This window comes from Falco punctatus (assembly GCF_963210335.1).
Source record: "Falco punctatus genome assembly, chromosome: 9".
NCBI classification, from domain to species: domain Eukaryota; kingdom Metazoa; phylum Chordata; class Aves; order Falconiformes; family Falconidae; genus Falco; species Falco punctatus.
Genome location: NC_137589.1, coordinates 13,540,291 through 13,563,594, shown reverse-complemented (window position 1 = coordinate 13,563,594; position 23,304 = coordinate 13,540,291). Strand labels below are relative to the sequence as shown.

General features: G+C 39.6%; 1 protein-coding gene across 1 annotated transcript in view; it reads left to right on the top strand.

Annotated features, from left to right (window-relative positions):
- Window positions 1-4,301: 4,301 nt before the first annotated feature.
- The window catches only part of OPN4 (opsin 4), a 50,544-nt gene continuing 31,541 nt past the window's right edge, over window positions 4,302-23,304 (top strand). Inside the window, 1 exon segment of the mRNA XM_080402832.1 lies at window positions 4,302-22,802. Coding sequence (XP_080258958.1) covers window positions 22,776-22,802 — 27 coding nt within the window. The 5' untranslated portion in view covers window positions 4,302-22,775.

Here is a 23,304-nt window from a genome sequence, read left to right as displayed (position 1 = left end):
CTTGGTGCTATCACTTCACTTAAAAATAGATATTTCCTGTAATTTAACAAACTCACACTGGATATCCTGCTGCGGAAGAGACAGAGACAAGTTATTGTAGTTTTGTCATGTGATAAGTAGTAAGTAAAGGTATTGTGCGTTGTCAACACTTTCAAATTAAAAATAAATAGCTATTTAAATGAAACTGTATTCAAATAAATTAAAATTTGCCCTCATTTCATGCAGAACAAGCTTCCTTATGAGCTTCTGCCTACTTGAAAACAGTTAATTTCTTGTGAAACATTTATGAAACTTTAACAGCTGCCTCTGGCTGAGTCCTTCGTCTTACCTCAGAAGGTAGTTAATATTGCTGTGATTGCATCTGCTTGAACAATGTAATCCAGTAAAGGAACACCACACAAAAACCCAGTTCCATTGTTTAGTGTTCAACAGACTGTAAACCAGACTGTAGCAGTTCACTAAGTACCACCAAAGCTCCACTTAATGCTATTTGTTAGAAGAAAATATCTCTATTCTTCTTATCTAACTTCTAAAACCAGAATGATGCTATTTTAGAACAAATTTACAAATAACCAGTTCGCTGCCTATTTAACAAAACAGCTGTATCTATAAAATAGCTTTATATAGTTATATTCTTCTAACATAGGCCATGGACCTTTTTTTCAACTGTTTTATTTCTTATTATTACTATTTTTCACATTAAGCGCAGGCTTTCCAAAATGATTGTTAATTCAACTAGTACATCATATGCAGCAACATCCAGTAATATGCCTTTGCTGTGTGGGAGAAAAACACGTTTCCTTGCTTTCATCTTATCATTAAGTAATGTCATCCTCTGCAGTGGGGGCTTCCTTCATTACCTAATAAAAAGTCCCTAAGTCTGTGCCAAATAATGCAGCGAAAGCTTTTTAAAGGTCTTGTTACAAAGTTTGAGTACTTGTTAGCTTGCTGAGTGTGCAAAGAACTTTTGAACACAAAATTAGAGTGGGACTAGCAGATATGGAACTGAATTATTCCATGCAGGGACTCTGAGATCAGTTGGCTGCAGATATGGTCCACTACTTCCCTGCTAAGAAAAATAGTTTGCTTTTGTGCTTTTCCAATTTCCTAGAAAACCAAGTATTTATTCTTCCACAGAGACTGAAAAATACCAAAATGAAGAAAGGATAAGTATGAGAAAGAATGAATGAGAGATACCACTTGGGGGGAAAAAGGAAGGAAGAAATGAACAGTGGGAAGAAAATGGAAAAAACATTAAGTTGGGTTGAGGTGAGAAAGGACGAAGTAAGGTGAAAAAGGTGAGAGAAGAAATACCTTCATCATAAGGCAATATTTATACGGCAACAAGAACAGCAGAAGCTGGGTAAATGAACTGTTGCTTGAACTCTCACGTGTTCACAGAACACTACTTAAATAATTCTGACTGTAATTTTTTGAGGTATACTACTGTTAATTTCTTCCAGTTATACTCACAATTTCTTTTCAACAGGACTCCAACCCTTAGGATGACATCTTCTGAACTAGTAGATTGGTATGTACAATACTATGTAAAGTGATTCTTCTCTTCATATACTAACTCCTGAAAGAACACAACCCCCTTCCAGTGCCTACCGTTATGGGATTTAACACATCTGTGCTCAGGGGTGGCTGGGGCTTTTATGACTGAGAACTCACCCGAGAGTTTTTGCTTTTACCAGAGTATGTTTTAGTTCAGTGGAGTATAGCCAGACCTCTAGGCTTTGAGTGCTGTAAATTATTCACTTCTTTAGCAAAGATCTACGTTAGTCAGTGAAATGGGCAAATCAATATTTACATTCCTAACCAACAAAGGGGCTGTTAAAGCTAACCATGCCTTAATCTACCATGCACATAAACACCATTAAACCAATACAACTTAGCATATGCTTTAGTTTTAGCGACCATAAGCTTCATGTCCTTATCAGGTTTGATAAAGGTTAAGTGATACCAGTTATATTAAGCTATCTCGCTGGTTTTTACAGACCTTCTGCAATCTTGGTTTGTACCTTTTTATCTATAAACACTTCTGAAAACTTCCCCAGTTTTTAAATCCAGTTTTATTAATAGAATTTGCCTTTAGAAGTTAATTTGACTCCATTAGTTCTGGTTAGAGCTCACACTCAGCTTTTAACCTGCCTTTCAGTGAAACACCAGGTTCTAGGCACAAACAGAAAGAAAAGGGACCAAAAGGATAAACCAAAAGAAAGCAAACTAGTAGTGGGGTCTGAAGTTACTAAATCTCCTTTAGAGTGAGGAGGAAAGTAATATAATCAGCATTTGTGTTAACTTTTGGATGTTTCAAGTATCTCCTGGTTACTCTTAAAAATATTTCATGCTGAACTTCAGAGGTGGGTTTTTTCCCCCCTTCCAGAAAATTTACAAGTTTTTCCGGCTTTGCGGGCTCTGGGAATGAGAAAGGTACCTCCTCCCATTCTGTTCCTATGCTACTGTTTAATAGGGGTATCTGTCCTTTGGTGAGCAGAGCCTGGAAGGGACCTTTTTCATCTGCCTTGGACATTCAAAGTCCGTTCTTGTCAAAGCACAAGTGCTCTTCCAGAGGAGTCCTCTCTTTGAAGAGGTGATTGCTTTGACAAACTGACTTTACAAATTTGTAATCCTCTCACATGTGTTATGCCAGAACCATTAGCAAGATCAACATTTTTAGTGTCAGAAGATATTCCTTATAAAAAATACATTTGATTTGATTTACTAGTCTTATCACAGCCCTTGCAGCTTTTTTTCCTTCTGTCTAAAGAAACAGAAAAAATCTGCAACAAAACATTGCTGTAACGGGACAGCCTTTTATCATGTAGATACAGTAAATAAAATTATTTGGCTTTTTATCCAGCTAAAGGTAAAGGTAGCAAGATGGCTTAGTCACTGTATTTCACTATTTCCTGTGCCGTTAACTTCTGGTGCTAGTTATAGCTTTGCTAAAAATCGTCTATATAGTTGTCCCTTAGCAAAAGACCATTCCACTAGGTATTTTTCCAGTAATTTTACTGATGTAATCCTGAAAAAAACCTGAATATCTGCATTCTTTCACAACATTTTTGAAATATACATATTTTTAGTTTAGAAGCTTCATGTAAAAATATTGAAAGGCACCTATCAAGAAACTTATTTTGACATTTCTTTTTATGCAAAAAATCAGAATTTATGCTTTTCACATCACTTGAACATATAATACCAGTTTTTGCACAGACAAGATTATCCATTCTCTGACTAGCTCGATTACTTCTAGGAAGTAAGTTTCCCATACCACTAATGACTTTTCAGATCCATTAGTCTGTTATGTATTATTGATTTCAAGCATTACTGATTAATGCTGTAAGTAGATTTATTTCTGCTCCTAAAGGACTGGCACCTCTTGTTACAGTTGCTAGATTAATAGTATGTTGCTGCTTGCTTTAGTTAGTTCCTTGCCATGTCTCCTTCCCTTCCTCTGCTCTTCGGCTGCCCCCTGTGCCACTGTTCTCCCCTTTACCATGTTTTTCTAATACTCAGTTAAATGTTAGGTGCTTTCCATTTACTTCCTATGTACGATGAATTTGCATGAAATTTTGGAAAGTGTAAGGTAGTACCAAAATGGAAAACTCATGCCTGCGCAGCAGTGTTTTTTTCAAAGTTAACGTGTTTCATGTTATTGGTCCTTCCAGAGCCTGACTGCCACTGGCCGCAAGCTGCTCTGTCCCTGGCTGCTACTGCTCTCCAAGTACCACAGTCTGCTGCTGGCACTGTGGAGGCTCTTCGGTCACTGTAGCCGCTCCTCATCCCACCACTTCCAGGCTCCAGATTCTTTGGAGTGCCCAGCACCTCTGTTCAGTACAGATTATATAGCTTTTGTTATTTTCTGCATGCTATTCTACAGGTGTCTGATAGCTTGTGTCTTTGGTAGACTGCAGACATTTTGCTCATTAATATAGCATTTAACTAATCACCTGCGTTTTTAAGTCCCTCACTACCTTTGTTGCATAGCTATAATAATTAACTTCATATTAGTCGGTCAGCACTGATAATCTACACCATACTTCAAGGCCAGTTTTTTTGAAGTACTTAAATGCTGTTTCGGGGAAATGTTACTCAATACCAGGTTATCAAATGTCTCTAAGATTTAGTCACATTAACTCTCAAAAATGAGAACATGCCACCTCCATCAGCTGTGGGACAGAGCTATACAACCATCACATGCTTATGTAAGTCAAGGCTTGGGACTTTGATATCAAAGATAATGAAGGTGGTGGTAAAAAAAAGAGTTATAAAATAGAAGTTTTAAATGTACCTGGTTTCACATGTCTGGGTGGTGGTTTTCTGTCAGGCCTTGTCACCTAATAGCCATTATCTGTCTGCAAGGAGACCAAGCACCAAGCGCTCTGTATGAACTGGAGCAGAAAGTTCTTCAGGTAGGGACAAGTTGTTAAAAAGGTTTTCTTGGTAATGACTGTGAAGGAAGAAGATTGAAATTAATTTAAATCAAGGAAGTAGTATCTACCTTTTGGTAAATAAATCAGTGTAAAGTTGTATCCTGAATTTAAACAGTATCAATCTCCTGCCTCGCACAGTGTTAATTTGTCCTTTTCTTGGCGCTAGTGCCTTCTCTTTTCCCCTATCACCTAATGACAGTACATCACATGACAGAAGGGGGAGAGCGGTTATCTGATTTCTGTCAGTATTCACTTTTTCCCCTTGTTGGTTATCTCCCCAGCTCCTGGACCTTACAAGAGATTTCAGAATACAAAGGAGGACATTTAGGCACCCTGTTCCCAATAAGTGGCAACCCATGAGAGATTGTAATCTAAAACTACTTTGTCTCTCTAAGTATATGATTTATGTAACATATACTGTCAGAGTGTATCGTTGCAAAGCAACATATTCTCAGGTGTATGGTTAGACATACAACCATCGCTTGCCCAAGACATTCTGGACCTCAGGACTCCAACAGAATCTTAAAAGTACTACAAGGACTTTCCTTTTGGAATATTTTTTTCCTCCTTTCTTGCTTTCCTTTGACTGTCCTAAACCAAGAAGTCAGGGATAATCAGTGCAAAGTCTTTTGAACTCCATCTCCCAGAATTATGAGAAAAAGGCTTTGATTTTGAGGTATAATAGTTGCTATTCATTTATATGAATACATAAGAAATATTAACTTGAAGAATATCTATTTGCTCCCAGGTAAATAACTACAGAGAAATGTATGCCCTAAGCTTTAGTTTTTTTAGCTGCCAACTTACTAACAAACCAAAGGGAATAGTCAAAAAGATCCTATTTCTTTCTCTCACTTGCCTAGCAATGACAAAGAAAATGCCACTTCAAATACAATTTCTGATTTTCTTCCAGTCTCATTATATTCCTCCTTGGTCAAGCAGAGGGGTTCTGTAGTATGGCCAGAATACAAGGATCCATTCTCATCCAAACCTGGTTTGTCCCCTTGTATGACAAGACAGAGTGTCACCATAAATCAAAGCCAGACCCTTGGGCAAGTTCAAATCCCAAATGTTGGGCTGCGGTGCTCTCCTGAAGAGCACATGGTGAACTGTCCTCTCCTACTGCAGGAAAGCTGTACTCCAGTGCCTCTGATGACCTCTGGGAAACTCAAGTATGAAATTGTCCTCCCTGTCTTCTACTAGAGATAGACTGATTTTGATTACTAATGGGAGATATAATGATATAGTTAAAAATCAGACGTACCTCTGGCAATTTAAGGCCTTCTATGACAAATGATTTTTGTTGCACATTTGTTTACAACAACATGCACTACATCAGAACTGCACTGCCAGTTGTGATGGGTCATTTTGTCCCTCCTTAATAGCTAGCCTGGCTTGACCCCTGCAAATTAATCAACCTCATTCTTTAGCTCTAGTAGTAGAAGCTTGTGGATTTAGATTCAGTAGCACCACATTCCTATAGATAAACAAACAACTGAAATAAGTCATCACAGAAACACGGAGAGGGGAGTGAAAGCCAGGAACTTTTTCAAATGACACAGTGCAATGAATCTGTATTTGCATTAATTCTGCAACTGTTTGGAAATTATTTCACTAGCCCCAGCACTGCTGATTTTTACTAGTTTTTCTTGTAGACGTGAAGATTCTTTAAGATTACTTTAGGAACAGATGTAGTAATTTTCCTGCATTATCTATCACTATGGTGGTAAGTCCCTTAATTTATTTTTGCTGGCACTGTCCCAACAGTGAAGACTTTGAGGTTTTTAGGTATTTAAGGAGATATTGGGGTTTTTTAATGTAGCATTAGAATACAGTTTCCTAAAAGGAATCTCTTTCGATACACAGAGCAGTATCCTGTATGGTTTGAATGTACAACATTTAAGAAATAGAGGGTACTGTTGAAGTAGTATGTGAAGTAGTCCAAACAACAATGGAAAGCTCAAGACTAATTCAAAGTCCTGTTTCTTGGGTCCCCTAGTACTAGGAAATAGAAAAAATAAAGATGTTTAAAAAAGCCAGACCCCAGCATAAAGAAATTTTCCCCCACGTACTGTATTTCTGCCATACCTGTGTTCTGAAGGTGGGTTCAACTCTGCTAACCTTAGCACGCGTTTTACACCTTGTTTCTGTTAGTCATCTATGCCCTGTTTGTAGTGTGGAGACAGGGAGCCCTAGAGGGTGGCTTGTTCTGGCTAATCTTAGACTGTCTCAGAATGGGATGAGTCACTTGATGGAGGTGTTTAAAGAGGGCGTGCAGACAAGTTTCAGTGGCTGAGGCTGTTGAAGATGAATTCCCGCTTTTCTAAGGTCTACATTATCTCTGCATAAAAATTTCCTGTCAGTTGTAAGAATTCTTTCCCTTGTGATTATAATTCTTTTTACAATGCCAGGAAACTGTTACAGGAGTCCTAGGAGATGTTCAAACATTTCTGTCATTTATCCTTAATGTGGATACAGAGGCTGATTTTTCTAGATTTGCCAGTGGGTATGCTCCATAGTATCAGATATTAGCATTTGGGTCGCTCCCAGCTGGAGATTTCCTCTTCCATGGAGTAAGATGGACAAAAATGAAGCCATGTGAAAACTTCATGTAAGCTAGGTAAATGCTTGCCTCTCCACAGCTTGCAGACAAGCTTAGAACTGAATGAGTAGTATTTGGCAGACAATGCTTCTTGCAATACAGTGATAAGTTATGTCAAAAGGACATAAATTATTTAATTGGCAGAAGACCTCAAATTTGCTGGCAATAATAAAGTAAAATAGGTCAGAGGAAAAAGAAAAAAACCCTTTAAATATGACCACAGCTTCAGAGACTGAGAAAGCAGTATCTTGTGTAATATATATTACTTTCCCCGTTGCTTTTCTTTTGTTTAATACAACCTGTTTAACATATTGTAAAGAAACAATCCATCATCTAGGCTTGGTGAGAAATTGCCCAAGTCACAGTTGAAAACCCTCTAGTATTATTCCAAATTTGTATTTAGAGCACCATCATTTTCTCAAAAGATACTTTACCTAGACACCACTTCAGTTTCAACACAGTACTTCCCTTCTGAAATTCAGTAAAGGGAAAATAAGAAATTCACATTATAGCTGACAAATCATGTTCTCCCATTTGTTGAAAATGGACGGAAGAAATGTCAGCTTTTCTGTATCTGCTTTTTGTACTAACAATTGATGCTTAGGAAAAGCTGTAAACTGTTCAAGCCTCTGGCAAAACATGGCAAATGTCTGTTGTAAACAAAAATCTTTGGTAGAATTCTAGATACTGCAGTCCAGACTGAAGAAAGGCTTCTGCCTTAACCCTCCAATGCAGAAAAGGTTCTAAACAGTTGGACTACTGTGTAATTGACGACCTGTGACTGTCTATCCTGAAGAAAGACAACGAGGGAACTTGGCTTCCTTGCCCTGTTCAATCAAGACAAAAGCATCAGATGCTGAAGAGAAGAAACAATACAGAGAAGGATGGAAGGCCTGGGGAGGTAATTGCCACCTCCTTTCACAGCCAAAGCTGCATGAATCTGGTTCAGAGAAGTCCAAACTGCCAGGCCGACATGTTTCTCGCTTGCAGGAACCCAGGTGCTGCAGGAGGACCATCTGCCTGAAATTCAGGTGGTTTGACACTGAGCACAGTTTTAAGTGCTGATCTGCACATAAATTGTCACAAGAATAATTATACTGCTCTTACTTTACATCTCTTGCTATGCAAGTACAATAGGTGGATATTCTTACTCTTTTTGTCCTAAAATAATAAATCTTGAATCAGTATCATACTATAATTATTGTCTTGTCTTCAGCTGAAGAGGGACACCTGTGCTTCCAAGATCATCTGCACATTGCATCAACTGGCAAAAGGTTTCAATTAAAGTAGACATGGTTATTTTGATTAAGTCACGTAAATGAGCACATGTGCCCTGAAAGCACACAGAAGTTTCATGGCCGATTCCTTAGCATCATAGGAAGTTTCCTTGGGCAGCCAACAACCTTCGTGTTCCGGACTAACATACCACAGCCAAAATAATCACATACATTTTTGCTAACATCAACCAAATAAATTTCTAGTAGAAATGCTTAGTAACAAGAACTATAGAAATACATTCATATATATTTCTTTATATAGAGGAAGAGAGGGATTGCTATTGACTATAGAACTTCAATAAAAATACTACTTGTAACTCGGAATGCTAATTTTATCAAAGAATGTTTATTCTAACTAGTGAAATCTTGCATCTGTCAGATGGACAAAACTGATGAGTTTAAAACTGGGTTTTATTAACAGGTGTGGGAAGAAAAGTGCTTCCATTGTGATTTCTCAAGTGCCAGAACAGGAAAACAACTTGCGAATGGTTGGACAAAAAAAATAACCTATTTAATTTGATTTTTAGTACATTTTTATTTCAACAAAGGAGGTATTAGTACATGGGAATATTCTGGGGAAAAATACACTTTGGTTAATGTTTACTCATGTCTACAAAGTGAACAAGTTATAACCAAATCTTGTCAAGTACTGAGTTATATTATTTCAAAACTATTAAAGGAGTTCATAGTCTGTGAATTAATATCTACATGACTAACTCCTCATGTCAGCATTCACTTTCATCTTCCTCAGATATGAAGTTTTTTTCCTTGAAGCTGCATTCTCAGCTTGTCAAGAGTGCGGAACTGTTGTTTTCATATCATCCACATGTTAGACTGTTTGACCACTGCTATGTTCCTGCTGCTGTTCTGGCTAATGAACTCAACTGAAATGAAGTACTGGTATATTTTTAAAACCTAGAATTAATGACAGACAGCAAAATGTACCATCACTGGGCTATGGAGTATCTGCTATTTCATAGTAAAGCTGGAATTTTCCTCTTTCAAAATTCTGGCCCCGGTCTCCTAAAGCCCTGCTTTCCTGTTCCCAATTCTTTAGTTGAAGCGCAAGGCTTTATTCTTATAGAGGGCCAAATGGTTTGTGCTTTATTCTGCTGGTCATACACATTGCCTATTATATTTAATGTCCTTCCACGGAAGCTGGCCTAAGTGCAATGGAGAAACAATTCATTATGACACTGGAAAATCAGCTGCAAATGGTATCTGTGGGCTGGATTACAGCTGCTCCTTTGTTTCTCCAGGTGACACACCCTTTGTTTTTAATGACAGTACTCCTGTGTTTTAATGTTCCTGGTGTAGTTTCATGAATTCTGGGGAAGGATGCTGTCAAGTCAGGAAAATGTGCCATTATTTCTGTTGGTATTTGCTGTAATTGTTATGGTGTAAACATCGGCAGTTCAAGCTCTGTAGGTAACTATCTTTTAGCAGATGAACCGGCGTAATTGGAAAAATTAGTTTTCAGACACACACAAATTAATTTGTGGTAACAAGTTGGCAGGGCAGGTAACAGTAGCAGCTTTCAAAACAAAAACCAAATCGCAAGTAATTCCTGAGTTTAGTTAGATAAGTACCCTGCACAAAAGACCATCAGCATCTTTGAGTCCTACATATTCAAAAAAATGCATCAAGTGACCTCACAGTAAATATATAAGTCAAAATCCAGAACCAGTGCTCTAAAATGTATGTGCACTGATGATCACTAAAGGACTAAAATGTTCAGCTCCCTGTGGGTGAGTATTTCTCATAGAATGATCTCTAATATGACATCTCAATGCTGATCATTAAGGAAAACTTGCAAAACACCTTCCAGTTTGGAAACACATATATTCATAACTCTACTGACTACTAAAAATTAAGAACTCAGACCTAGTGGAATGGTTGGAGAATGCAAAATAGCTGCTCTTTTAAAAGTCTCCCCTCTGTTATTTTTCTGCGCTCAGTGAATCATGAAGAGCCTTTTACTGCAGTAATGTCTAATGAGCAGAAGACATTCAATAGAAGCACCATCAAAGTACCGCAAGGAAAGCCTGAGAAATAGCAGTGATTAGAAACTATTCCCAACACAGTGAATGTTAATGTTGCATTACTCTGTTGGATTTCTGGTTTTACTCAGCCTCTCAGTTCTTAAAGCCTAATTCTTATACAAAAAACATGTTCCTAAATCTTCAGCTAGTCATTCTGGGTGCTTCAGTTGCAGGCACTTTTCTGGAATGCGAATCTCAGAGTTCTGATCATCAAACCTTGAAAATCAGAGCTTTTAATAAGGCTATTTAGTATCTATTTAAAAAAAAATAAAAGATGTTGCATTAAAATGAGTTTTTGGTTCACAGATTTTAAAAGAAATTATTTCTCTTCCAATCATTAGGAGAAAGGAGGGAAAGGGAGCTTGTGTCTCAGCTGGTTTGTTCTGGCAACTTTTTTGAAAGGCACTGGCCTATCATGAAGAGAGTTGCTGAGCTGAGATGAAAACTGTTTTTTTTTAGTATGACTGTTTTAAATTATACAAAGCTTTCCAAGAGAGGCTGCGTTAGCTTTCAGATTTCTGTGCTTGTGCTCAAGCTGAAGAGTAATTTGGCTTGGACCAAAATAACTTCATGGTTCAGACTGCAGCCTTTCTTTTCCCTGACTTTTATGTCGAGAACTTGAAACTACATTCTTACATCCAGACTCCTTTTACAAACCCACAAAAGCCTCATCAATGTTTGATTTAGATCACTGAAATATGGTTTGAGAGGCACAGATGTGCTGACCTGCATACTGCTGGAGGCTGAAAGAGTAATCTAGGGAAATCTCACCATATTCTTCTCTTTCCTGGCATGCTGCTTTTAGCCACTGGATATTGGGTTAGACAGACCCTTGGACTGACTCAGAATGGGCATTGTCATACTTTTATGTTCTTAGGGCTATCTATTAAATACCAACATCTTTCCCTAATGCAATAGATTATTTAAAATAATAAATAAACAGCAACAAAAAAATCCCTCCTAAGATCTCTTGCTCTAAACTTCCGTAATGTGAGAGGATTCCAAATCCAAAGTTATGATCCTAAATAAATGACCAGACGGCAAACAGGTATTAGGGTGACATCACTGCAAGGTAGTAAGACTTTGGTTTTGAGAAAATGTGCTCATTTACGAAGAATTTAACTTAGTGGATATAATACAGTAGTAAGTAATTTAGTTAAGAATTTGAGACTCAAGAGTCTGTCAGGGACCTGAGTACCCCAATAGGTCTTAATTACCCTGACCAGCTTTACCCGACACCCCCATCAACCCCCTCTAGCCATGGGGCCAGGGGCTGCATTTAAGCTGAAGCCTGGCCCTTTGCTCGCTGCCTGAGCTTATCACAGCTATGTCGGTGTGCAGCCCTGGGCCTGGCTGACCTGACCTGGGCCTGGGTACGGATATTGCCTCGCCACCTTCTGCTGCCAGCCCTGCCCGGCTGCGTGGATGTGACTGATAGCCCAGACTCTCTGCTGATCCTGAGAGCTGCCTTCCCCAGGTCTGCCGAGCTCACCTTGCTCACGTGTTATGGCATGCTGCCCTGCCTGGTGAGGCTTCTGGCCTCCTGATTTATTATCATCCTACTGGCCCCTACAAAGCAGCTGTCCTTTGCTGTTCCCTGGCATAGTCTAACAATCATATCCTAGTCTTAAATTCTTGTGTTGCTTTATTCTCAGTTCAGTTTATAATTGTTTGGTAAACTCTTTCTGCTCTGCAAGTGTTGAACTGGAGTTGCAGTGGAACCAAATCACTTATTAAACCAGCAGAAAGTTTCTCTGGAGAGCCAGGTCCTGTAGTGTTCAAATCAGCAGAGTGAATGGGGGGAAAATACCTCTGCTGTTTTCCCATTCTAAAGCAGCTCTGGAGGTCTTATCTGGGAGCTAGAGTCTGTCAGGTAACAAGCATTGCTAGGAAGGGAACACACTTTGACATCTGTACGGTGCTTGGAAACCCTGTGGCAGAATCTTCCTTGGGCCGTTTATACTGGCTTTGCAATTGCTTTGTAAGAGGGAGCCCAGATCCTCAAGCAGTAGGAGCTGAGTTGGTACAGCCACGTTGATTTACACTGTCTGAGGAACAGATCCATGATAAAAGTACAAAACTACTTAATTCTGCAAGGGTGATTAGACCTGGAAGTTTATTGTATGTTTTGTGGAATATTTATTTTGGTGAACTGTAAAACTGAGTCCTACTGCTCCTTAAATGTGAAAGGTTTATGCTCAGAAAATAGGTTTGAGTTTATTTGGTATCTCTACTTCAGAATGCTGCCACAAGATTATTTTTCGATTGTTTTTACGTAATAACCAACATGATCATTGTTGACTTGCTGTCTGCAAGATACTAGAGGACACTGAGATCTCTGCAATTACCTGATGATCCTAAGTAATTCAGATTGCTGCACAAGGATGTTTTGCTATGAACTGCCAAATGAACAGCCTTGTTCTATCGCTTTAAAAGAAATCCAAGAAAGTAACTCCACAATGAGCCAGCGAATTTGAAAACAAAAAGACTGAGCAGACTGTCAAGCATGTCCATACTCAGGAATATAATAGCAACAGTTTGTACTGATTGCATGGTTAGGATTTTTTGAACTTACCTTCACTTAAATTTGTGGGAAAAAAAGTTACTCTATTTCTCATTACCTCTTCTCCCTTACGATCAGTTACTATAAATAAACACTGAAAAAATGTAGTACTTTCACCTCTTGTATCAAAGGCAGCAGCAATGCATTTGTTTAGTAAAATATTCTTTGTGTAGTAATGGCAAGGGTTAACTTCTTGGTTGGGTAGAGGGGTTTTTTGGGGGGGAGAAAGAGAGGATGATAATTTTACTCTGTGTAAATTACATCCTGTTACTAAAGTTGCAAAATGGGGTAAATGCACACAAAGAAAATGTTTTTGTACTTGGGGGAAAAAAAGCCTCTAAATGTCCATTCTTTATTGAGCTATTCTGCAGTCTTAAGTCCCATTGCAGAAACTGCTTAGAAAAGAGCGCATTGTCTGTCTTATGAAGAAAAGAAGTAGCTGAATCATTCACTCAGAAGTGACATAAGGCTTGTCTAAATCTGATGTCCCTCATCACAGGATCCACTTGTTTCTTACACAGGGAGACGTCAGTCGCTTCCTACTGGTGACATTCTTAAGTTTCAGTTTGTACAAGAAGGAAACTGTATGGTGGCATGCAAAATAGCTCAACGGCTGTGGAGAATCAGGCCCAGAAATTAAGTCTGTATTCAGGGATGCCTGGTTTTGATCTGTTTTTCATGTTTCAGGCATATTTGTAGCAATCTCAGAAGAGCAGAAAGAATGCAGTGCCCAGCTTTTCCTATCACATAGATGAATTCCAGGATATTCTTTCAGTGGAAAAACTCAGACATGTTCGTCTGCTGTGCTTTACTACCCAACTATGTTTTCATGATTTGCAGCATCATTTGCAAGTCATGGAAAGGAATGCCAGTTCTGTAGGGAGCAGGCAGAACTACAGAAGTGAGAAATAATAGTTTTGCTTCTGAGGATCACTGCCAGTGTCTTTTATCACTTTAGTTCATATAGGTTTGCTTTTGAGATATTTATTCATAAGGCTTTCTCTTTTGTTTTTTAAACTCTGAAAACAGTCTTCAAAAAGACATCCATGTTTCTATTAAAACAAAACCCTGAGATTCTATTGACTTCTTATTGTAACCATACTGAACTACTCACCAATTCATCACCTAAAACTTAAGCAGAGTATATTTGTTGAAGGAAATTCATGACACTACCAGAAAACAGAAGCTCACCATGTCTGCATTACTCTCGTGCCTAGAAATGTTAGGCAAGCCAGAACATCGTAACAGCACATAGTAAAAAGTCTCTGCTCCAAAGAGCTTGTTATCCAAGGATAGGGAGGCAAGAAACAGAGGCATACTGGCAGGAAAGTAGCAGGTAACAATAAGACAATATGGGTCAGTGCTGACAATACGAGCAGCAGGTTCTGTGTGCCTGCAGCCTAGCTGTTGTCAATGTCTCTCACTGCCACTGCCACCAGCAAGAGGAACTGCATGAAGACAAGCAAGTCATGCATGTTGGAAACTCTGTGCAGTGAATGATAGAAATGAGCATCACTGGCTGACAGGATGTGAGAGCTGGCAAGCCAGTGCTGTCTGAAAGATGATAAGTAAGCTGGAGATGGATAATCCATCAAGGCCCTTGGAAGTGAAGACAGCAATATCTATCTGATTTAATAGAAAAGGGGAGGTCAAAGAAGGGGATGCATGGCAGTAACAGTCAAAGCAATGGGCTGGGAGATGACAGGATCAAGATGAAAGGGGCTGAAAAGGACTGAGCTGGACACAACAACACTGGCACACTTGCATCCTGTCTGCAGCCTTGTGACAATTGCCTTGTATGTTCCATTAATTAAGGCTGGAGAAAAAAGGATGTCATAGCAACTGAAGTCAGTGAGGATCCAGAGGAGGCATTTAGCAGAGTAGGTATTAATAAAGGCCACATGGCAGAGTCAAAGGAGAATATCTCTTTATTTAGAGGCCTCATGTGAACACCTGGGAAATCAGAGCCCAAGATGATGACAGCCCTAGAAGAAGAGTTTATAAAGAAATGAGCATATGGCTTTACACTTCTGTACATTGAGAAGCTCTGACTGTAGAACTGCAGTGGATTCTCCTTTATCTTAAACATTAGGTCTGTCTGATTTTGGACTTTGTGTGAAAGGTTTCAAGTTGCAGCCAGGAGAAACTCCTCATAATACCTCTGTTCTCAATAGTCATGACAGAATCCTGCCCAAATCTTGAACACTGTATAATCTGAGCCAAATTCTGCTCCTGCTGCAGCTGCTGTTAGTTATTTTGTCTTGGGCAGGACACTTGTCACTGAAATCTCTTACAGACTTGGCTAAAATATCCTCCCGTATTTCTAACTTGCACTGACTCTCCAAGCTGTTTTTAGAAACAATTCAAACACAAGATTTTGAAAATTCGGTGATGTTAGTGGTCAGTTTCTCCCTCCTCACCCTGCCCAAATTCCTGAAAGCAATGAACACCGTGCAGACTAGAACAGCAAAGCACAGGGTACCTGCAGTAGCTGTGGGCTGCTGAGACTTCAGCTGCAGTCAGTGATAAAGCTGTCTGCTTATTAGTGCAGTAACATAATTTTCTTCCACCAGCAGACTGAATAATCATGTCCTTTATTTTTATAATTTTTCCAGAATCACTGATGGTATTTCTAGAAAGGTTAGGATTTCTATCACAAGGATGTTGTAAGACTAGACAATATGTGCCAGGAAAAATAGTTTTATAACCATCAGGGCAGTATATGCATTCTTTGCGGATCATTTGAAGACAATAGTGCTATTATCTAAAGGAGAAAGATGACAATTCTTTAATATCAAATGAGACCACACTTTCTTTACCTTCTGGCTATCATGAACTATTTTTTCTCAAACCCAGGGTTTTCATTTTGATTGCTGCGTGCGGGTACAAATCGCATCTTATTGTTCCTCTCCCCTTAGTCATTTCATCAGAGAACCGTCTGTCTCCATAACCTAACTCTATCTCACCTATCAAGATATTTCTGCAGCCCCTCCCCATGAGCTCTGGTCACTAAGTTCTTTCTACTTCAGAAGTAAATACTACATAAGCAGATGAGATTAAAACCCAAATGGTACCAATTTCTCTACCTGTAAGCAGTACAAGCTCGTTATTAATGCTGACCAAAACCTGGCACTGCTGTCTGTCACTGGCAGATGTCACTCTAATGGCAGTCAATACTTGACTGGGGGAAAATGCTTGATGAACAGAATTTCTCTGTGATTTTACTTCTCATGCCTTCTCTACCAATAACCCTCTTTCAATCTGAGTCCTACCCTAGCTACGAAACACACTGTTCTGCTGTATCCCTGCATTAGTAATTCTTTCGTGCCTACTTCCAGCACAGATGGCAAGGCAACGTGGAGACCACCATGTGCTGACCCCACATCTCAACCCACTGCAGACCGAGCTTCCTGTGGCACAGACCTGATTTGTTATGGGCAAGAGAGTAGCAAGGGAAGTTTCCTTTAAGTTTTGTATGTAATTACTGCCTGAAAATGGGAAGGTTGTTCTTTCTGCAATGACATAGCAAGTTTTCTATCAATTTTAAAATAGGGTTTGTCCCTGCTTACAGTAGGCACTAAACTGCACCAGCACAATCAGCTTTATCTCACACATGTGAGGAGGGCTGGAAGGGTGAGAGCTCTTATGTGGGAACTGAATGAAAGGAGGGAAGCTTCCAGCTAAAATAATTTGAGAAGAGTTTGGCTAACCAGAATTCTGTGGAGAAGGGTAGGTTTTGCACAGAAGTTAAGTAACAGGAGACAGGTAAAGAATGAATCTGAGAGCTCAGCCCACAAAACAAAGTAAGAGGTTTTTTTTGGAAGCACTGCAGATCCAACTTGGCTGATCTGGAGAGCTCTTTGACTTCTTTGTCCTTAGGCTCTGTAAGGAAGGCCAAGAGGGACAGAGGCAGGTTGACCTTTTCAAGCTACCTGGCCTTGAAGCTATAAGCCACTAGAGTAAGCTGGAAATACTACTGGGGAAATCAAGGCAGAGTACCTGTTGGATTGTGTCTTGCCATAGAGTGGCAGGCTAATGCCATGTTACAGAGCTAAATTAATACTGTGAAAACATCACTGATACAATCCTTCCATCTCAGTGGAAAAGACTTTTTTTTTTTTTTTTAAATCTTAGGAAAAAAACCTTGTGTGTGAATGGACTTTTCTAAACCATCCTTTCTGGTCTGGTCCTTCTGTACTTAGTTCAGCCCTGGGATTCTCACTCTCCTGCTTGCTTACACGCTTACTGGCTGCACCCTGCAGTTCGTGCTATTGCTGTTCACCATAGATCTTGGCTACCCTATAAAATCAGAACTACCTATGAGGTGAATTATTCACTTCTACAGCTGTGCAGAAACCACGCTGATTTGCTTTACTGTTTTCTATTTTGTCTATTGATTTTTGGGTAGTCCCAAGAGTGTGCTCCCACAAAAGGCCATACAGAACTTTGCACTCAGTTTAACCATTTTATTTACAACAGGTGTTCTTGTCTCCATGTCCCCTTGCCAAGTTGCTCCAGGCATGAAGAAATAAATTTGATTTCTATGATTAATAGAGCACAAAGAAGATGTATATTATATGACTCTCTCCCTGCTTTGTTATTTGGGGTGCCAAAATTGCAGTATGCTGTCTGGGAACAGCTAGGAAGTGGGAGAATTCCCACCTGACAGATCTTAGCTGTTAAAAAAGGCAGAAAGAACACAGGCGGTTGCAACCAGATTTCTGTATAAAATGAGCAACCAGTTTTCACCTGCATATATAAGCAGATAAATTTGTTGCAGGTACCACTACAAAAGTAGGCCTCTGAAAACACTTCTGAAAGAAACATGTTTTCAGATGTTACAGCCACTGAGAAGCAATACCACACCAGATACTGAGGGCTCACCGCTTCTATACAGGAGGGACTGTGTAAGGAAGGCTGCTATGGACTCAGATTTTATAATGTCGTATTGCCTTTTGAAAGGCAGATACTGAGAATGGATAGGCTCTCAACTGAAAAATCAGTAATTCCTCTGTCTGCCCCATGACTTATAGGAAGACCTAGTGCATCTAGAGGACAAACACATCATATTTTGAGGGCAGCATAATTATCCCCAAGATCTTTTACAGGGGTTATCGCTATCATTCTCCCTATAATAACAGGGTGGGGGCAGATCACACAACTTACTAGGCAAGCCTTAGAAACACCCAACTTCCTCGCTTTGTGCATTCCTCATTCATGGTAACTCATATCCCAGAACTGTATCTGCACTCAAAGTAAGAGTGGGAATTTACCTTTCCCATTACTGAGTAGTCTGTTCCTCTTTCCTTATGCTGGCCTTGGAAACCTAGGTAATCTTTTGGAAAATTTAAGGAAGCCCAGGTGAACTTTTGTAAATGTGTCTCATGGACATTAATCCTTGGCTGACCATACCCCTAGTCTTCTAACTCTCCTGCCGTTTCCCCACAGCAGTCTATCTTCTAAGCAGCAAATCAGCCCACCCTCTATTCCTGCAGATTCCTAAAACCTAATTCCACACAAAGGTCCCAGCCAAAGAAGAGGACACTGTTCCTTTTCACTCATTGTGAAAGAACTCCTATGCTCATTTGAACTTAAATTAAATTTTACCCATGCATTCACTTTCCCTTGTCCTGTTAGACAGTTTTCTCAGTTTTCTGGAAGCGCCCCAGAGTCCATGATCTTTCTGCTATTTCTGCCTGTATTTTATAAAAAGCTATGAACAGAAGTTAATTATCAGTAGCAAGAGGTTGTATTGGGTCTGGCTGAGATGGAGCTGATTTTCCTGATGGTGCTGGGCTTTGTATGGCAGCTAGAAAGGTGGTGATACACACCGGTGTTTAGGCTCCCGCTGAGCAGGGCTGGCACAGCACCAGGGCTGTCTCTCCAACATTGCCCCTCACCGGTAGGCTGGGGCGGGCAAGATCTTGGGAACAGAAATAGCCAGGACAGCTGACCCTAAGTGAGCAAAGGGTTTTTTCATACCATGTGATGCCTGCTCAGCAATGAAAGCTAAGAGAGAGGAGGATGCGGGGGTAAGGGTAGGGGGGACACATTTGTTACTATGATGTTTGTCTTCTGGAACACTGCTATGCGCACTGAAGGCCTGCTTCCTGGGAAGTGGTTGGACATCACCTGCTGATGAGAAGTAGAAAATAAATCTTGTGTTTTCCTTTGCTTCCATGCACCACCTTTGCTTTTGCTTTATTAAACTGCCTTTATCTTAACTCATGAGTTTTTTCCATCTTATTTTCTCCCTGCCACTACCCTGCTGTCCTGCGGGGAATGGGAGTGATACAGCAGCTTGGTGGGCTCCTGGCATGCAGTTAGGGTCAACCTACCATAGAGGTGCAGGTGAAAGTCAGGACTCTCAAATTGGGAAGGATGTTCTCACCATACTTCAATGTGACAGAATTCAGAGAGATGAATTCTGGGCAGGTTTTCTTTTCTCCAGAAGTGACTGAGAGCAATTCAGACCTGGGCCATAAGTCAGGTGGTCTTCCAGTGAGTTACCCACACGTCTCTGGCAGAAATATTTGAAAACTTTAGTATGAGGCGGATGGCTTTAGCAAGTACCCAGTGTCATGAATTGATACATTTTCTCCATTAAGCTTCCCAGGGAGACAACAGAGGTAAGCTTTTGGTGGAGAATAAATAAGGGAGATGTAGAGAGCAAATTTCCCTCCAGATCTATAAGTCTAGCATTCTGATAACTTTTAAGTGAAATAGCCTTACCTATTAAGAAAAACAATCACCGCTCACTAAAATACTTTGAATTGTTCTCTCTGGTTTAGTACTGCATATAAACCAAAAGGAAATCTCAGAGAAAAAAGTTTTGTGAACAATTTGCTATTATATGTCTTTGCCTGACTTCCCAGGTGCTGGGTACAGAGAATGAGATGCCTCATACTTCAAATGTTGTGCAGTTCTAGGACATGACTCCTCTCTTTCCATGGAAACTGAGGCATTGCATATAGAATAGATCAGCTGAATTGCCTCTAGCAATTGGCTAAAACACAGGATCAGACAACTGTAATCATATGAGAACATTTCCATTGGACACGAATCTTAGTGTTAGGGTCTAATTTTCAGAAATAATTTCACCTAGCTTGCAAGTGCTTAGTATTCACAAAAGCAGGCCCCAGAAGCTAAGGAAGGGCACCAAATCAATAGCCCTCTTTGGACTAGTACCCAGTTCTTATTGGGAAAATTCTTCTCTCCTTCATACTGTATATTCTTTCATAATATACTCTCAGGAGATGCTGAACTAATCAAATTAATCTATCTTGAAAGGCATGTGTAACACCAAATCTAATGAAGCAAGAAGGTGTCTGGTTTACTTCAAAAAAGACTACATGTATTCCATGATTTGAATACCCTGCCAAATATACTATGGGCTCTCCTAAAAATGCGAAAAATTGGAATCTTCCAGGCTAACGGTAAGTGAAATATTTTCATTGCATTATTATTAAGATGAGAGGAAATAATTAGAAAAATGTAATCTGTGACCCAGGGAAAAGGAAAACAAAGTACAAGCTGTATGTAAACAGACTGAGTGTTGGCATAGCAAAAACTAAAGCACAAAGCAGAAAACTAAGAGCAAACAATTAGAGTACAGAGGCAAAGAACACCTCGGATCTAGTATTTATGTCTGTCCTTGAAGACCGTATGTCTCAAACTTTCTGTTTTATCAGTTTGGTAAGAGCAGGATGTAACTGTGTGCAACTTCTTTGAACATGAAATTCACACCAATGGAAGACCTCCCATTGCCTCCTTTCTCTGCACTTCAATCATTAAAATGAACTTCATGCTCTATTCCCTGGATAAATTTTATTTGAAGATAGTAAGAGCTTTTCCCAGTTTCACACTGTGGCTTTCTGTTATAACATCTTCTACCTTTTCAGTAGTAAAATTCAAAATTATCTTCCAAAAAGGTTCTGTCCCTTGAAATGTCCAACACTATTGTTGGCTGCCTCATATCTACAGTGTGCTGCATGCAAGCACTGTGTGTGCAGAAACACAGCGTCATGGATCTGGAGTTTGCATCAATAGCTTTTGAAGTTCGTACCATTATTGTCACATCCACCGTTGCCCTGGTACTCATATGTCTGTTATCACACACACATAGAGAGGAAGGGAAGAGCACAGCCTAGAAAATGACCATAGAATCTCAGACACTGACAAAGCTGAAAACCGTCAGGTGATTTGCCACCTCTGGGTTCAGTTCTGCCACAGCTAGTTTAAATCTGGGTTGGTTGTGCCTACCTAACACTGCAGGGCAGGGACACTCGAAGAAATGTCTCTGCCTTTCACAACAGGTCAGCTGATAATTATTTTTAAGGTCTCACAGTCTGACAGCATGTAGAAACTAAGAGGTGTCTCCTCTGGTGAATGTTCACTGTTGTGGTGACACAAGGTAAACGCCACCTTCCTTAAATGACATCAGGGAAAGGGGATCTGCAGCACTATAGGTGAGTGACTTGGATGTAGAGGCACAGCTCCTGTTCATGCAGAAATGCAACCACTCTAACTTAAGGTTAGGTACTGCCAGTGCTAATTTAAGGAAAGGTACGTGAGAAGGGGAACCTGTGTGGAGCTGAGGGAATACAGGTCCCACCCTTACTATCACAGCCTTCTCATAAAGACTTTCCAGAAACAGTTCACACCATCTATTTGTGTTACAAACTTCAATGAAGCTACTAGCTTCCACTAGTGTCATTTTGATGATGGTTCTAAGGCCTACACTCTGTGACATTCATCCTGCAGTATCTGCTACAACAGCTTTTTCACACAGCTTTTTCACACTCTGTGCTTAATTCTCTATTGCTATTAAACTTCACCTTACCACAGTAATGGGCTTTCAACTGGGAATACAGCAATTCATAACTCTTTACACAGTAAAGGAAGATTTGTGTGCATAAGAATTTGCTCATGCAACGCCCTAACTAAACACAATTGAAAAAGAATGCAGACAGCTCTTGAAACAAGTGGTTATTTGCTGTTCTTTGCCTAAGGTATTTGTGTGGTTGTTTTTGGGGTTTTTTTGTGGTTTTTTTTTTTTTTTTTTAACTGAAGAGCAGCACAGGATGATGTCAGTGGGTTTTATCCCTATTTTTTGTTTATTTTTAGAAGCGGACCAACAAATAACCATGACCTAAATTCTACAAGACAGAAATGCACACAAGCACATTGTTAAATATAAAAATCTAATGGAGTTCAGACAATTTCAGCAGAACTGTACACATGCATCTTCTTTAAAAGCAGACTACTAAAAAATAATTCACCAACACAGTGAAAATAAACAGCAAGGTCTAATATTTAAGACAGTGAACTCAACCTTTTAACTTGCTTGTTTTCATACAGGGATAATGTGGTATAGCCTAAAATTCAGACATGTATCTGTCAAAGGCAAAAAAAGATAACAGCACTTTTAAGTGAGCATCAGTTTTATACTTTAATGAAAGTGAAGCTCGAATTTGGATGGAACAAGCTTCAAACTGGGCATGTGCGGATCCTGCCGTCTCCTGTATTTAAATGGAAACTGCTGCTGCTGCCCTTTGCTAAGCTGAAGATGGACTGAGGCAATCTGAAGCTCTAGTGAGAAACTCTGCACTGGATCTCACGTTATTACAGAGAACCTAAAAACCTGCTTTACACAAACACAAAAAGGTAAATTGGCTGACTCAAATTCAGAGGAGAGCTTTTCTTTCTTTGTTTTAGCTTAATTTCGTTCACCTGAACAATCAGCTCATTCAAAGGGGGGTCTCTTGTCCCTCTGAGGACCACAACGGCACCAAAATTGTGGAGTCCTTCAACACATGGAATGACTCGGAAGCCAAAGCCTACACACTGATGGACCTGCCTCTTAGAGCCCCAACAGTAAGTGTTTTCTGTCACTAAAAGCTATAGCAAGTAGTTCTGCTGGCAAAGCTGCCGTTTATAGAACTGTAAACAGACATTTAAGGTGCATGCATGTACACATTTAATGCTGTAATGCAATAATGAACAACATAATGAAAACTTTTAAATCTTCTTTTTATTCCTTTAACTATTTATTTACTGCAGAAAGGATTGTAGAAGCAGTGTTTTTCAGCACAGTTACATGGGCAGAAGATGGGGAGGAATGTCTAATGGCAAAGTACACCAAATATGTTACAAACTATCAAAACAACATGTTCTTGTGCATCAAACAGCTGTTTAGCAGTTCAAACACAATGCTCTCTTGTGTTATTATTCAAGATGGAAATCCCCGTAATTTCTGTAATAGTCTGTAAGTGCAGTGGAGTGCTTATGGAGATGTTATGAGTTGTTATTTGCAGTTACCCAAGAGAGCTGTTCAGAAGGTTTCCAAGGTAAGTTCTATCAAAGCTCTTTTGTCAGT